General features: G+C 51.7%; 1 protein-coding gene across 5 annotated transcripts in view; it reads right to left on the reverse strand.

Moving 5' to 3' along the window:
- LOC113825221 (guanine nucleotide exchange factor DBS-like) overlaps window positions 1–15,000 on the reverse strand; it is a 482,891-nt gene that overhangs the window by 19,337 nt on the left and 448,554 nt on the right. For 4 of the 5 annotated variants that reach the window (XM_070137359.1, XM_070137357.1, XM_070137356.1 and 1 more), the window contains exon 6: window positions 13,230–13,346. In XM_070137359.1, the coding sequence (XP_069993460.1) occupies window positions 13,230–13,346 (117 nt within the window). Of the gene's footprint in view, window positions 1–850; window positions 3,340–13,229; window positions 13,347–15,000 lie in introns of those variants that run through there. The other variant, XM_070137358.1, reaches the window with a different exon arrangement.

The raw sequence follows: 15,000 nt of genomic DNA on the forward strand, positions 1-15,000 counted from the left end.
AACAACAAAACACTCTTCGAATCCCACCCCGCTAAAAAAGGAAAGTAAAGAAAAAAAAAACGAAAAAAAGCGAAAACAAAAGCACAGCGCCCTCCTTCTTTCCCGCGCAAATCACGGAACCTTTCGCTTTTGACTCCTCTGACTGCACTTCCGTTACGTCGGAGCCACCGCGTCACGCAACGCTCCTAAAACGTTAAGAGCGACGCGCCCATACCACACAATAGCGACTGATTCCGAAAAAAAACGGAAAAAAGGAGTAAAAACGGCATAGGATTGATCTCTTTTCGCGTGGAAGAGCAGCAACGGAAGAATGGCGTGGGTGATGGCGAGAGATCTGGTATTGTCGAGGCGCTGAATGGAAGTCGGTTGGTATACAGGGACGGGAAGGGGAATGGGGGAAGGGGAGGGAAAGAAAACGAAGGAATAGGGAAAGAATGGGAAAGCAGAAAGGGTGGCTGGGTGGGAGGAGAGGGAAGAGAAGAGAACAGAAGAGAACAAGAGGAGATGAGAGAAGGAGAGAGAGAGGGAGAGGATGAGAGAGAGAGGGAGAGGATGAGAGAGAGAGGGAGAGGATGAGAGAGAGAGGGAAGAAGATGAGAGAGAGAGAGAGAGAGAGAGAGAGAGAGAGAGAGAGAGAGAGAGAGAGAGAGAGAGAGAGAGAGAGAGAGAGAGAGAGAGAGAGAGAGAGAGAGAGAGAGAGAGAGACTCTAACCGGGGTGGGGGGTGGGGGGGGGAAGCAACGTATTTCACACCGCGGATAATTCATCTCCTTTAACCAAGAGAATTCCGACCCCGACCGAGTGCCTTAGTGCCTGGCCCGGCCGGGGTCCCTGACCACTGACAGTCTCACCTGATACACCGATGACGTCACAGGGAGCAGGTGGGCGGGCCGGTGCTTCCTCAGGTACTGCCCGAGGCACCAGCTGGGGTTGAGGACGAGGCTCTCGGACCCCAGGCTTATCTCCGGGCCCGACCCGACGCCCGAATCGGTCAGACTCGCCTCCTGCCCCGAGTAATGGTCGGCATCGCCCAGCCCGTGGTCCTGGTCCGACCACGTGCTCAGGAAGCCTCCGCTGGGCTCCGTCGTGACCACGTGCTCCGATTGGCGAGTGAGCCTGCTCCGCGCGCGAGGACCCGGGTCAGCGCCGAGGGAGTCGCCCTTCGCCGGCGCCTCGTCCCGCCCCCGGTCGCCCTTGTCGCACAAGCGCTTGCTCGCGTCCTTCCTCGCTCGAAACAGAGACGACATGCAGTCCTCCTCGACGCCCTCGCTGTCGCCCATGTCGCTGCTGTCGTCCGAGAGGCCGTCCAGGACCTTCTGCTCCTTCCCCTTCACCTGCAGGGTGTAGTAAATCCCGTTCCCGCCGTGGCGCCAGGCGGACCTCCTGGTGAAGATCGCGGGCAGGCCGCTGGCCTTCTCGAGGACGTCATAGCGCGACACGGGCTCCGTAAAGTTGAACTTCGGCGGCGGCGTGAGCGGGCGCTGAGGGAGGGGAGTCGCAGGTGTCGCAGGAGTCGCAGGAGTCGTGGGGATGTCGCCTTTCCTACCCTCGGACGCGTCCTCCTGCTCCTCGCTGAACGACGGCAGGCGGGCGGGGGCGTTGGCGCACTCTGACTCAGGGTCTTCGACGACTAAACCTGAGAGAGCGGTCGCCGGCAAGGACCGAGAGCGTGAGGTCTCCGACAGCTTGCCCTCCGCACGACTCGTGAAGGTGAGATTTCGCCGGAGGTTTCGTGGGACGTCGTAGGCTGCTTCGTCGGCGCCAGGCTTTCCCTTGACAAAATCGCCGGCTCCTGAGGCCATGGCGGGACATTCCTTCGAGGCGGACTTCTTCAGCGTGCGCTCCTTGGATCTCGGACTCCTTTCTGGCTCGTCTCCTGCCGTCTGGGAGGCTGCGTGGATCAGCCTGGGTATGTCATAGAGCCCTCCCTCGGCGCTGCTACTGCTACGGCTGAACCGCGGCGAAAACATTGAAATTTCGTCTGACCTTTCGCGTACTTCACCCGCTCCGGTCCCCTGGGACAGCCCTGACATTTGTTCAGCCAAAGCATCTTTATTTTCCTCGTTTTTTCTTGCATCCCTTTTTTCTGCGGCGCATTTTCTGCTTCTTAATGCATCCTGCTCCAGCTCCTCCAGGCCCTTCGCGAAGACGCCCTGGCGTACAACAGGGGTCTCGGGGTCAGACATGTCCTCGCAGAATTTCTGGAGCTCCAAGGGAAAGGTGCACCGGTAACGGATCGCGGAAGGAACGTCGTACAGGCCGCCCACGGGGTTCGCCCACGACGAGCAGATGAGGGGCGTGGCGTCCTCAGCCCGCTCTTCCCTGGCACAGAGCGCGCTCGACGCCAAGTCGAAAATCTCCCTCTCATTTGAGTAAGCCGAGCTGGCACTCAGATACGAGGAGCTGAGGCTGACGCTGGACGAGCCGGAGCTGAGGGACGGCGATTTGGCGACGAGGCGGGCAGCGCCGGGCCGCGGGGAGCTGGCGCCGCAGCAGAGGGACCCGGCGCTGAAGGAGGATTCCGAGCTGACGTAAGGAGGGCTGTTGCCAAGGCAGAGGGACTTGGAGCTCAGGCACAACAAATTACCGCCGAAACGCGAGGAACTGGCGCCATAGTACAGCGCCGGAGCGTGGATGGCGCGAGGGACGTCGTACACGAACTCCTCCTTCGAGGTGAGGCTGGAGTTCGACGAGGAAACCAGAGAAGCATTGGTGTCCTCGTCCTCGTCGTCATCTTCCTCTTCATCGTCGTCTTCCTCTTCCTCGTTGCACGAAAAGGGCGCCGACAGCAGGCTGGACTGGGAAGCGAACAAGGGCTCGCGGCCGTGGGGGCAGCCCGAGCGAAGGCCCGCGGCGGCACTCAGCCCCGGCAGGTAAATCCTTGGGCGAGGCACGGGCGGCGCGTCGTTCAGGCTCTCGTACAGCGGGTTAATCATTTTGGTGCAGCGCCCTTACAAGTCACAGCTCTGCCATTCCACTTGAGGAAAAACCGTACATATAAACGGCGATATTCACTGCATCTTCTCCATTGAATATCCTCCTTTTCCCACTCGACTTATCACACCGACTGAGACACTTCTTCCACTTCGACACTCTCCACTCTTTCCCGAATGCAAATCCCTCTCACGATCCGAACGCGCGAGCTATACGAAAAAAAAAACACAGACACCAAGCTCACAGACGAAGGACCGCCGTAATTAAACGCGCGTGCAATTCCTAACAATCCGATTCTTCCGCTTCAAGTCCCGCCGACGTCCCAGCGCCAATTCCACAAAGAGCACAAAAACATCAACAGCCGCCGAGCACACGCCCCGAGACGCTGCACACCCGACGCCCGAAGACAGCGCACCGCGACCACAGCGCCATAACAATACAATCTGAACACTGCAACGCCTGAAGTGGAGGCTGGATTAAGGAAAGGCGGGGGGGGAGGTGGGAGGAAGATGGAGGGAGGGGGGAGCGAGAGAAAGATGGAGGGGCGGGGGTGGAGAGGAGGGAGGAGGGGTAGGGATGGGGAGGGAGGGTGGGAGGGAGCGAGGGAGGAGGAGGGGGTAGGGAGCGAGTAGGTGGAACAGGATGGGAGGGAGAGAAATGAGTGGGAGAGAGGAGAGAGAGAGAAGGGAGAAGGGAGGAAAAAGGTGGAGAAGGGAGGGGTAGAAGCGGAACAGGATGAGGAAAATGAGAAGGGGAGGAAGAGACAAAAAAAGGGAGATGATAGTGAGGAGGAGGGGGAGAAGAGGTGGAGAAGGGAGGGGAAATGAGGAGGCTGTTCCCGCTACCTCTCCCACGGGGGAAGCGCGACCTCCAGGCGGCGGCGCTGCGGGAAGTGATCACACGAAGCTTCAAGCTAGGTTCCGCTGCGCCGTCATGGGGTGGGGGTGGGGGGTGGAGGAAGGAGTTTGGGAAGGGAAGGGGGAGGATAGAGGTATGGGGCGAGGAGAGGGGATGGGGGGTGGGGGAGGAGAGGGGATGGGGGAGGGGAGGAGAGAGGATGGGGGGTGGGGAGGATGGGGAGAGAAGAAGGGGGAGGATGGAGAGATAAGAGGATGGGGGGACTCAGGGGTGGGGTAGGATGAGGAGATAGGAGATGGGGACACCACATGGTGGGGAGTGTTAAAGGGGGGGGTGAGAGGGTGAGGGGGGACACCACTTAAGCTATTACATCGAGACAAAACGAAGAGGCTTAGAAAGTGTCATGACACGTGTAAACCTTTAAAAATATAAAATAAAGTAGGTGGATGTATTCTGTGAGAGAGAAAATATGGGAATAAAAAGAAAAAAGGAGATGGAAAGAGAAAGAGAGGAAGGATGTGGGAAATAGAGTGAGAGGGAGAGGTAAAGTAAAGAGGTAAAGTAAAGAGAGAGAGAGAGAGAGAGAGAGAGAGAGAGAGAGAGAGTGAGAGAGAGAGAGAGAGAGAGAGAGAGAGAGAGAGAGAGAGAGAGAGAGAGAGAGAGAGAAGAGAGAGAGAGAAAGAGAAAGAGAAAGAGAGAAAGAAGAGAAAGAGAGAGAAAAGAGAAAAAAGAGAAAAGATGAGAAGAGAAAGAGCGAGAGATAGACAGACAGACAGAGACAGAGAGAGGCGATCAAAACATTAACCCTTCCAAGACCCGCCAACCACCACAACTACCGTTTCGAACATAAATCACCCAATAGGCTCCTCGGTAGAATACGGTTCAGCGGGTACTTCCCCCTGGTCGTCGTCAGCGTGGTTCTCATAAGCGCCGCATAAGTCACGGTTGTATACACAGGAAAAAAAAGAGGAGAGGAACCTGCCATAAACAACAACTTGCGGCTCCTCGGCACAACTTAGGCTTAGATCCCACAACTTGGACGAACTTGGCCCCCGACATTAATCAAGCCGATTTAACTTGCGTCCCGCAGACTTCGCCTCCCGACGTCGCCGAACCGGGTGGCAGATTTTTTTTTTTTTTTTTTTTTTTTTTTTTTGACAAAGCTGCTTAATCGGAAAGGCTGGGGGAGGGAGGAGGGGGAGGGAGGGAGGGAAGGAAGAAGGGAGAAAGGGAGTGTGGGAAAGATGAAGGGAGAGAGAGGGAGGGAAGGAGGGAGGGAGGCAGGGAGTGAGTGAACGAGAGAGGGAGGGATGGAGGGAAGAAGGGAGGGAGTGAGGGATGGAGGGAAGAAGGGAGTGAGGGAGGGAAGTAGGAAGAAAAGCAGGGAGTAAATGAATGACAGAGAAGGGAGGGAAGGAGAGAGAGAGAGGTAAAGAACAGAGGTGCGATCACGTAGATAAAAGCCACACGCACACACCTACACACACTCATACACGCACGCGCCAGCACACACATCCACACGCGCACTCGAGACACTCTCTCCCCCCCTTCCCTTTTACTTCCGCTTGCGAGTGCCAGAGTTCCCACAGAGCAGGTGTTTATCGAACTTCAGCGAGTGATTTCACCCTCGAGTGTGTTCCTCTGGGAGCTTCCTTCCGCGATCACTGGGGGCTCTCCGCTGGCTTCCTCTCGCCGGAATAGGAGTAGCACCTTATTTCGCCCTTTCGTGTGTCTGAGGCTCATGTCTACTTGCATACATACATACATACATAAATACATACATATACATTCATTCATACATACACACATATGCGCCTACTTGCATACATACATACATACGTACATATATACACGCATATACATTTATTCGTATATATATACATGCATATACATTCATTCATACATACACACATATGCGCCTACTTGCATACATACATACATATATACATGCATATACATTCATTCATACATACGTACATATATACATGCATATACATTCATTCATACATACGTACATATATACATGCATATACATTCATTCATACATACATGCACACATGCGCCTACTTGCATACATACATACATACATATATACTTACATATACATTCATTCATACATACATTCATACACACACACACATGCGCACACATTATACACACACACACACACACAAGAACACACTTCTTATCTTTCTAATCTTTGTCCTCTCCTCTCCCATTCTATTCCCTCTCTCCTTCTTATTTCCTTCCTCCCATCTCCCCTTTTATCTCCTCTCTTCCAATTTCTCCCATCTCACCCTTAATTCCCTCCCTCCCTTCTAACTTCCCTTCCACCCCTCTCCCTTACTTCACCCCCTCCCTTCCTTCTAATCCCCTTCCACTCCTCTCCCACCCTTTATCCACCCCCTTCCTTCCTTATTTGGCAACCGCGCCTCCCCCCCTCCCCCCATAGGTGTACGAGGGTGGGCCAAGGGTGTATGAACGGTTGCAGCCTCATGTACAGTAACGTATTGAGGGTGGAGTTGTCATGGCACGTGACAGCGAAGGGAGCGTGTGTAGACATCACTCACCGGGCTGAGAGGAGAGAGAGAGAGAGAGGAGAGAGAGAGAGAGAGAGAGAGAGAGAGAGAGAGAGAGAGAGAGAGAGAGAGAGAGAGGGAGAGAGAGAGAGAGAGAGGGAGAGGGAGAGGGAGGGAGGGAGGGAGGGAGGGAGGGAGGGAGGGAGAGGGAGAGGGAGAGGGAGAGGGAGAGGGAGAGGGAGAGGGAGAGGGAGAGAAAGGGAGAGGGAGAGAAAGGGAGAGGGAGAGAAAGGGAGAGAAAGGGAGAGAAAGGGAGAGGAGAGGAGAGAGGGAGAGGGAGAGAGAGAGAGAGAGAGAGAGAGAGAGAGAGAGAGAGAGAGAGAGAGAGAGAGAGAGAGAGAGAGAGAGAGAGAGAGAGAGAGAAAGAAAGAAATAGAGAGAAAGAAAGAGAAATAAAGAGAGAAAGAAAGAAAGAAAGAAAAAGGAGGAGAAAGAAAGAGAAAGACGAATACAGAAAAAAGATAAAAAAAACGAGAGGAGAGAGACGAAAAGAAGAGAGCAGAAACCGCTAACAGATTTCGAGACTCGCGTTCACACTCCCTTCCCATTTCAACGAATTTCCATTACTTCTTAACTGTCCTGATAACGGTGTTCGTTCTCTCCGCCTACGGGAAGCGGTCGCCGGATCTGTGGCTCAGTTTTGTCTGTGTTCTGTCTGTTCTTTCTGATTTGTTTCTTTTTTTTGTCTTCTAATGTCTGTCTGTGTGTTTGTTTATTATTGGTTGCCTGGTTCTCTTTGTCTCTGTTTTTTTCTTTCTTTTTTCTCTTTCTCTCTCTTTCTCTCTCTTTTCACTTTTCTCTTTCTCTCTCTCTCTCTCTCTCTCTCTCTCTCTCTCTCTCTCTCTCTCTCTCTCTCTCTCTCTCTCTCTCTCTCTCTCTCTCTCTCTCTCTCTCTCTCTTTGTAAGCCTCTTTTCTCTTTATTTCTCTCTTTCCTACTTTTCGCTTCCTTTTAGGTTCATCATTATCATGCGTGAAGTAAATGTTAAAAAACAACAATAATATAACTAATAACAGTAATAATAGAAATAACAAAATATCATATCATCAACAATAAAAAAGTTAAGATAAAAACAAAATACAAAAAAATGAATGAATGAACGAATTAAAAAAAAAATCAAAACAAACAAAACGAAAAATAAAATAAAAAGCCAAAACGTAATAATAACAGATAAGTAATCAGAAATATTTAAAAATAAATCGTAAAAAAAGAACAGAACGACCGCCATCTTGAAACCCGCGTCCGAAACGGTGAGCGAGTCTGTCACAGATCGACTTCGATTCATATGACACATTAAGGACGCTGATCATGATGGATGGCAGGGTGGGAGGGTGGGAGGGGAGAAAGGAAGGAGGAGGTGGGAGGGGGAGAGGAAGGAGGGAGGTGGGAGGGGGAGAGGGGAAGGACGGGAGGTGGGAGGTGGGAAGATTAGAGATGGGAGGTGGGAAGATTAGAGAGAGGGGGATGGGGGAGAGGGAGAGGGGAAGGAGGGGAGGTGGGAGGGGAGAGAGGGGAAGGAGGGGAGGTGGGAGGTGGGAAGATTAGAGAGAGGGGGATGGGGGGAGAGGGAGAGGGAAGGAGGGGAGGTGGGAGGGGAGAGGAGGGAAGGAGGGGGAGGTGGGGGAGGGAGAGGGAAGGAGGGGAGGTGGGAGGGGGAGAGGGGAAGGAGGGAGGTGGGAGGTGGGAAGATTAGAGAGAGGGGGATGGGGGAGAGGGAGAGGGAGAGAGGGGAGGTGGGAGGGGGAGAGGGGGAAGGAGGGAGGTGGGGAGGGGAGGGAAGAAGGAGGAGGTGGGAGGGGGAGAGGGGGAAGGAGGGGAGGTGGGAGGTGGGAAGATTAGAGAGGAGGGATGGGGGGAGAGGGAGAGGGGAAGGAGGGAGGTGGGAGGGGGAGAGGGGAAGGAGGGGAGGTGGGGAGGGGGAGAGGGGAGGGAGGGAGGTGGGAGGGGGAGAGGGAAGGAGGGAGGTGGGAAGATTAGAGAGAGGGGAAGGAGAGGGAAGGAGGGAAGGGGAAGGAGGGGAGAGGGGGGGGGGAGGAGAGGGAGAGGGGAAGGAGGGGAGAGGGGAAGGAGGGGAGGTGGGAGGTGGGAAGATTAGAGAAAGGGGGATGGGGGGGGGAGAGAGGGGAGGTGGGAAGATTAGAGAGAGGGATGGGGGAGGAAGAGATTGGGGGGGGAGAGGAGAGAGGGAGGGAGGGAAGAGAGGAGAGATGGGGGGAGAAGAGGAGAGAGGGGGAGGAAGAGAAGAGAGAGAGGGGGATGGGAGGGGGAGAGAGGGAGGAGGGGAAGAGGAGAGAGAGAGGGGGAGGGGGGAAGAGTAGAGATGTGGGGGAGAAGAGGAGAGAGGGGGAGAAAGGAAGAGGAGAGAGAGGGAGAGGGTAGAGAAGGATTAGAAGAGGGGTGGGAGGGGAGGTAACAGACTGGAAGAGGAAGGGAAGGAGAGGAGGAGAAGTGTGGAGATGAGAGGGAGGAGGGAGAGAGGAAGAGGGAAGTGAGAAGAGAGAGGAAGAGAGAAGATTGTGGGATAATGGGGTTAGGAGGAGAGGGAGAGAGAAAGCGAAGGAGAGGAGGAAGGGAGAGGTTACCGAAGACGGGAGAAAGGGAAAGTAAAGAGAGAGTGAAAGGGAAATTGGAAAAATGGAAAGCAGAAAACAGAGAATATGAGACAACGGAACGGAAGGAGAGGAAGAGAGAGAGAGAGAGAGAGAGAGAGAGAGAGAGAGAGAGAGAGAGAGAGAGAGAGAGAGAGAGAGAGAGAGAGAGAGAGAGAGAGAGAGAGTTAGAAAGAGAGAAAGAGAGAAAGAGAAAGAGAGAAGAGAGAAAGAGAGAAAGAGAGAAAGAGAGAAAGAGAGAAAGAGAAGAAGAGAAAGAAGGAGAGAAAGAGAAAGAAGGAGAGAAAGAGAAAGAAGGAGAGAAAGAGAGAAAGAGAAAGAAGGAGAGAAAGAGAGAAAGAGAAAGAAGGAGAGAAAGAGAGAAAGAGAGAGAGAGGAGAGAAAGGAAATGGAAAGAGGAGAAAAAGGAAGTGCCGAAGCCAGGAAGGAGTAAACAAGGGAAGAGAGAGGATTGAAGTGAAGTAAGAAGAGCAAAAGGAGACTGAAAGAGAAGAGAAAAAAGAAAAAAAAAAAGAAACAGGAATCAGAATACATAAAGAAAGAAGGGAATTAATAATTACGAAAAGAGGAAAAGAAAGAAAGAAGAAAGAAAGAAAGAAAGAAAGAGAGGGAAAGAAAAGAAAAGAAAGGATATGTGAAGGATAGAGACAAAAAAGACGATGATAATGAAATAATAATAACCAAAAATTATAATAACAACTAATCGATACTAATAAAAAAGTAACGGTAATAATTAAAAAATAATCATAATAACTGCAACAATAATAACAGTTTGATGATATGACGATGATGATGATGACGATAACAGTAATAATAATAATTAATAACAACGATTCTGATGATAACAATAACAAAAAAAACAATAACAATAGTTACAAACGCAAGACTCAAACATAGTATTACTAATATCAATACAGTATTACTCTTATGACCACCATAATTTATATCATCATCATCATCACCATCGTCATCTTCATCACCATCGTCATCATCATCATCATCATCACGCCGACCATTATCTATACCATTCCATTACCACCGTCGCCATGTCCACCATCTTTATTAACACGATCATCATTTTCATCATCTTCATCATTATTATCATTATTATCATCATCATCATTATCATTATTTTCTTCATCATCATCATTATTATCATTTTCTTCATCATCATTATTTTCTTCTTCTTCATCATCATCTTAATCGCGAGGAGACGACGAACTAGAGGATAAAAGGATAAGGAATAAACACATTGAAGAGGAAGAGGAATTAACGACCACGGTAAGTACGAAGAAACGGACGAAGAAAAAAAAGACGAAGAAACGACGAATAGCAAGACGAAATAACAAAGATCAAGACGAAGAAGAATCGACGAAGAAGACAAAAAACACAAAAACAAAAACAGACAAAGATAACGAGTAATAATAACAAAATAAAAACGACGAGAAATACCCAACCAGCGAACGAAGACGAAGCCAACGCCGCCGCCGACGAAACGGACGGAGGGAAGAACCCCGTCCGCCACGCGCGCGGGAAAATACGACCTCGCGCGACCTCTGGTATTCAAGCTAATCCTCTGACCTCTTCTTCCCCCGTAACCTAGAAAGCACTCTGGATCGCTTCTAGAAATGACTACCTCGCAGAAAGGACAGATGATAAGGTTACATCTCCTCGGGGAAGAGTTTCGAGAAGGGGGGGTAGGGGGTAGGGTAGGGATAAGGGGGAAGGGGTGGGGGTAGGGGTAGGGGATGGAGGTAGGGGTAGGGGGTAGGGAAGGGAAGGGGGAGGGGGAGGGGTAGGGAAGGGGGAAGGAGGGAGAGGGGGAGGGAGAGAGAGGGGGAGGGAGGGAGAGGGGGAGGGAGGGAGGGAGGGAGGAAGGGAGGGGAGGGAGAGAGGGAGAGAGAGAGAGAGAGAGAGAGAGAGAGAGAGAGAGAGAGAGAGAGAGAGAGAGAGAGAGAGAGAGAGAGAGGGAGGGAGGGAGGGAGAAAGAGAAGAAAAAATTGTTTCCACGCGTTTCAGGGGGAGGGGGAGGGGAGGGAGGGGAGGGGAGGAGGAGGGGAGGGTGCTCATCTTGGCTGGGGGGTGGGGAAGGGAGGGGTGAGGGAGTGAGGGAATGTCGTTGTTTGTTTAAAAGTTTGTTTTCCGTTTTTTTCTTTCTTTCTGGCTCTCTCTCTTTCTCTTTCTATCGCTTTTACTCCCGTCCGGTTCTCTCTCTCTCTCTCTCTCTCTCTCTCTCTCTCTCTCTCTCTCTCTCTCTCTCTCTCTCTCTCTCTCTCTCTCTCTCTCTCTCTCTCTCTCTCTCTATCTCTATCTCTATCCTATCTTTCCCCCTCCCTCTTCCTCTCCCTCTCCTTCTCTTTCTCTTGCTCTCCTTCTCTCTCTCATTCATTCATTCATTCATTCATTCATCCATTCTCTCCCTCCCTCCCTCCCTTCCCCCGTTCCTCTCCCCTCCCTCCCTCCCCCTCCCTCACTCCCCTTCCCCCTCCCTCTCTCTCACACCCAAAAACCCCTCCCTCCCCTTCCCCCTCCCTCCGCCCGCCGCCCACACCAGCAAGCCAAGATGCCGCCCACATCTCGACTTCCTCTCGACATATTGCAGACTCTTGCAGACTCTCCTCATACGTAAATTAGTCCCCCATGATGACACTTCCTCGCAAAAAATGGGGGGTTTCCGTGGCACAGTCCATCGGGGGTTCGTGACACCGGGGTGGTTCATGACACTGTGGTGGTTCATGACACGGGGGGTCATGACAAGGAGTTCATGACATCGGGGGAGGTTCATGACATCGGGCGTTTATGACACGGGGGTCATGACACGAAGGTTCATGACACGAAGGTTCATGACACCGGGGAAGTTCATGACACGGAGAAGTTCATGACCCGGCATGGTTCATGACACGGAGAAGTTCATGACACGAGGGTTCATGACACCGGACGTTCATGACACCGGAAGAGTTCATGACACGGGTGCATGACAGGCAGCGGCGGCGTCACAGTACATGGCGAAAATGTCCGTTTCAATGGCGGTTGTACGACTCACCTGCGGCTGATCTTGGGGGAGGGGTACTCGCTGAGTTTGGGTCGTGGGAGGTGTGTGTGTGTGTATGTGTGTGTGTGTGTGTGTGTGTGTGTGTGTGTGTGTGTGTGTGTGTGTGTGTGTGTGTGTGTGTGTGTGTGTGTGTGTGTGTGTGTGTGAGCGCGCGCGTGTGCGTGTCCGTGTGCGTGTGTCATTGCGTTTAAGTATAGTGTATGGATTTATTTTGCGCGCTCATGTGTCCGTATGAGTGTGTGAGTACCGTATACATACTCACAGGAGTCTATGTACGTATGCTTTGTGCTCCCCCTTCCTCCTGGCACGCCCCCCCCCCCCCCGTGCAAGGCCCCGGGAGTCGCGAGGGGAAGCCCGTCGGCGTACCCCCCCCCCCTCCTCCCGCCGCGGCCGCCATCGCTGAGGCCGTCGGCGAGCGAGACCGTAAAAAAAAAAGGACAAAGAATCCTACGTCTGAGAATCATGCTGGAGTTGAGGAAATGCCAAAGGCTTTATGCGAGGAAGAATGTTATCTTTTTAATGCTTCAAAGCGCGCCATTTGCAAGTGCGGTGCTTCAGGATGTTATGCAAAATGCTGCAGTTGCATATCCAGATCATAGTGCTTCGAGACTAGCCATAAAGCGTGCTTTTAAGAGATAATTAGGCAACCTGGTCATAGATACAGTGATTCCTTAATAAACAAAGTGCTTCAGCATTAGGTATGGTGCTTCTAGAGTACGAAATACAGTGTATAGTGCAGTTATCAAGAAAGTGGTGCTGAGGTAGCATATCCTAAACCTCATCTGAAGTATTGTAACATCTAAGAAACTACAGTATTGTGCTTTAAAGGAAAGAAAATCGAGCTTTGTGGTGATCAACAGCTGATTGCTTCCGGTGAACGGTTTGTTAAGAAAACCCAGCCATCAAACATTAAAACATAAAACGAAAAAGGGGGAAAAAACTTCAAAGTAAATCCTTCACCATTCCCAGTCAACATCCAATCTACGTGTTCTGACATAAGCCGTGAAGAAGAAGAAGAAGAAATAAAAAAAATCTAAGACACTGTCAAGAAAAAAGTAGATTAGATACGAAAGATAGAAGGAAAAAAAAACCGTAAAAAAAAAAAAAATTTAGTCACGTCATCCATCACTCCGACTCGTGACGTAACCATTACGTGTAAGTGACGTCACGCTGGACATCAGCTGACGGCGAGCACCTACCACTCTCTGCTCGATCCACTCGTCATGGTTGTAGGGGATGCAGCCGTCCAGATCCTCCGTCAGCTGATTGCGGTCTATGTACTCGTGCAGGTCCGCGACACAATTGCAGACCACGACCTGCAACGAGAGAGGAGGACGCTGTCGGTGAGAGGCCTTGAGAGTGAGGGTAGGGGTTGGGGGTGGGGGGTGGAGTGGAGGGGTAGGGGGTGGAGGGTAGGGGTGGAGGGGTAGGGGGTGGAGGGGTAGAGGTTGGGGGTGAAGGGGTAGGGGGGTAGGGGTTTGGGGGTGGAGAGGGTAGGGGTTGGGGGGGTGGAGGGGTAGGGTTTGGGGGGTGGAGGGGTAGGGGTTGGGGGGTGGAGGGGTAGGGGTTGGGGGGTGGAGGGGTAGGGGTTGGGGGGTGGAGGGGTAGGGGTTGGGGGAGGGGGAGGGGTTGGAGGGGTAGGGTAGGGGGGTGGAGGGGTAGGGGGTGGAGGGGTGGTGGAGGGGGTAGGGGGTGGAGGGGTGGTGGAGGGGTAGGGGTGGAGGGGTGGTGGAGGGGTAGGGGTTGGGGGGTGGAGGGGTAGGGGTGGGGGTGGAGGGGGGTTGGGGGGGTGGAGGGGTAAGGGATGGAAAGGGTAGGGGTTGGGGGGTGGAGGGGTAGGGGTTGGGGGGGTGGAGGGGTAGGGGTGGGGGGTGGAGGGGGTTGGGGGTGGAGGGGGTTGGGGGTGGAAGGGTAGGGGTTGGGGGTGTGGAGGGGTAGGGAGTTGGGGGTGTGTGGAAGGGTAGGGGTTAGGGGGGGTGGAGGGTAGGGGGTTGGGGGGTGGAGGGTAGGGGTTGGAGGGGTGGGGGTTGGGGGGTGGAGGGTAGGGGTTGGGGGGAAGGGTAGAGGTTGGGGGGTGGAGGGTAGAGGTTTGGGGGGGTAGGGTTGGGGGGGAGGGGTAGAGGTTGGGGGGTGGAGGGGTAGAGGTTTGGGGGGGGTAGGGGTTGAGGTGGAGGGGTGGATGTGGGGTTGGGAGGGAAAGGGAGGTGGAAGGGGTTTGTGGTATTTGCATGCACCCGCGATATAGTTTTATTAACTATTTTTGTTGTCGTTTTTTTTTGGCTATTCTTGTAATATTCTCTCTCTCACTTCCCCCCTCCCCCTCTCCTTCTCCTTCCCACTCCCACTCCTCCTTTTCCACCTAAAAAAATCACTTTAAAAAATCCCTCCCAAAAAATAAAACCAGATCCCAGCTCCTCAAAAGAATCATCTAGAAATTTCTTGTACTTTAACCTCCCCAAAGAAGCTCGAGGCGGCTTATAAACCTTTAAGTCTTTCTCGTCAATAATCAATAGCTTATTACCTCGTCTCTCTTTCCTACAACTTTATCGAATTCGGAAGTTTTCGTGAAACTTTTTTTGAAGATTATATATTCTTTCCTTAATTCTTAGCTTCTATTATTTTTTTCTTGTATTTTAAGCTTCTGTATTTGTTATTTCTCATATCTTTAGCTTCTATATCCTTTCATTTTTTGTTTCTAAATTATTCTCTTTATTTCTAAGCTTCCATGTTCTTGCTTTTTTTAGCTTCCAATATTATCCATTTTTTGCTTTTATATTACTCTTTATCTTGTGCTTCTATATTCTCCTCTTCTACATTTTCCCCTTTTTTTCTAGCCTCTATATAATCCTATATTTAGTTTTTAATATTCTAACCTTTTATCTTTTATAGTCTCCCCTATTCTTTAGCTTCTGCATTCTCTCTGCTTTCTCTTATCTTCTTTATTAAACCTAATCTTCAAGTTTGTATGTT

Source organism: Penaeus vannamei, chromosome 23 (assembly GCF_042767895.1).
Source record: "Penaeus vannamei isolate JL-2024 chromosome 23, ASM4276789v1, whole genome shotgun sequence".
Taxonomy (NCBI): Eukaryota; Metazoa; Arthropoda; class Malacostraca; order Decapoda; family Penaeidae; genus Penaeus; species Penaeus vannamei.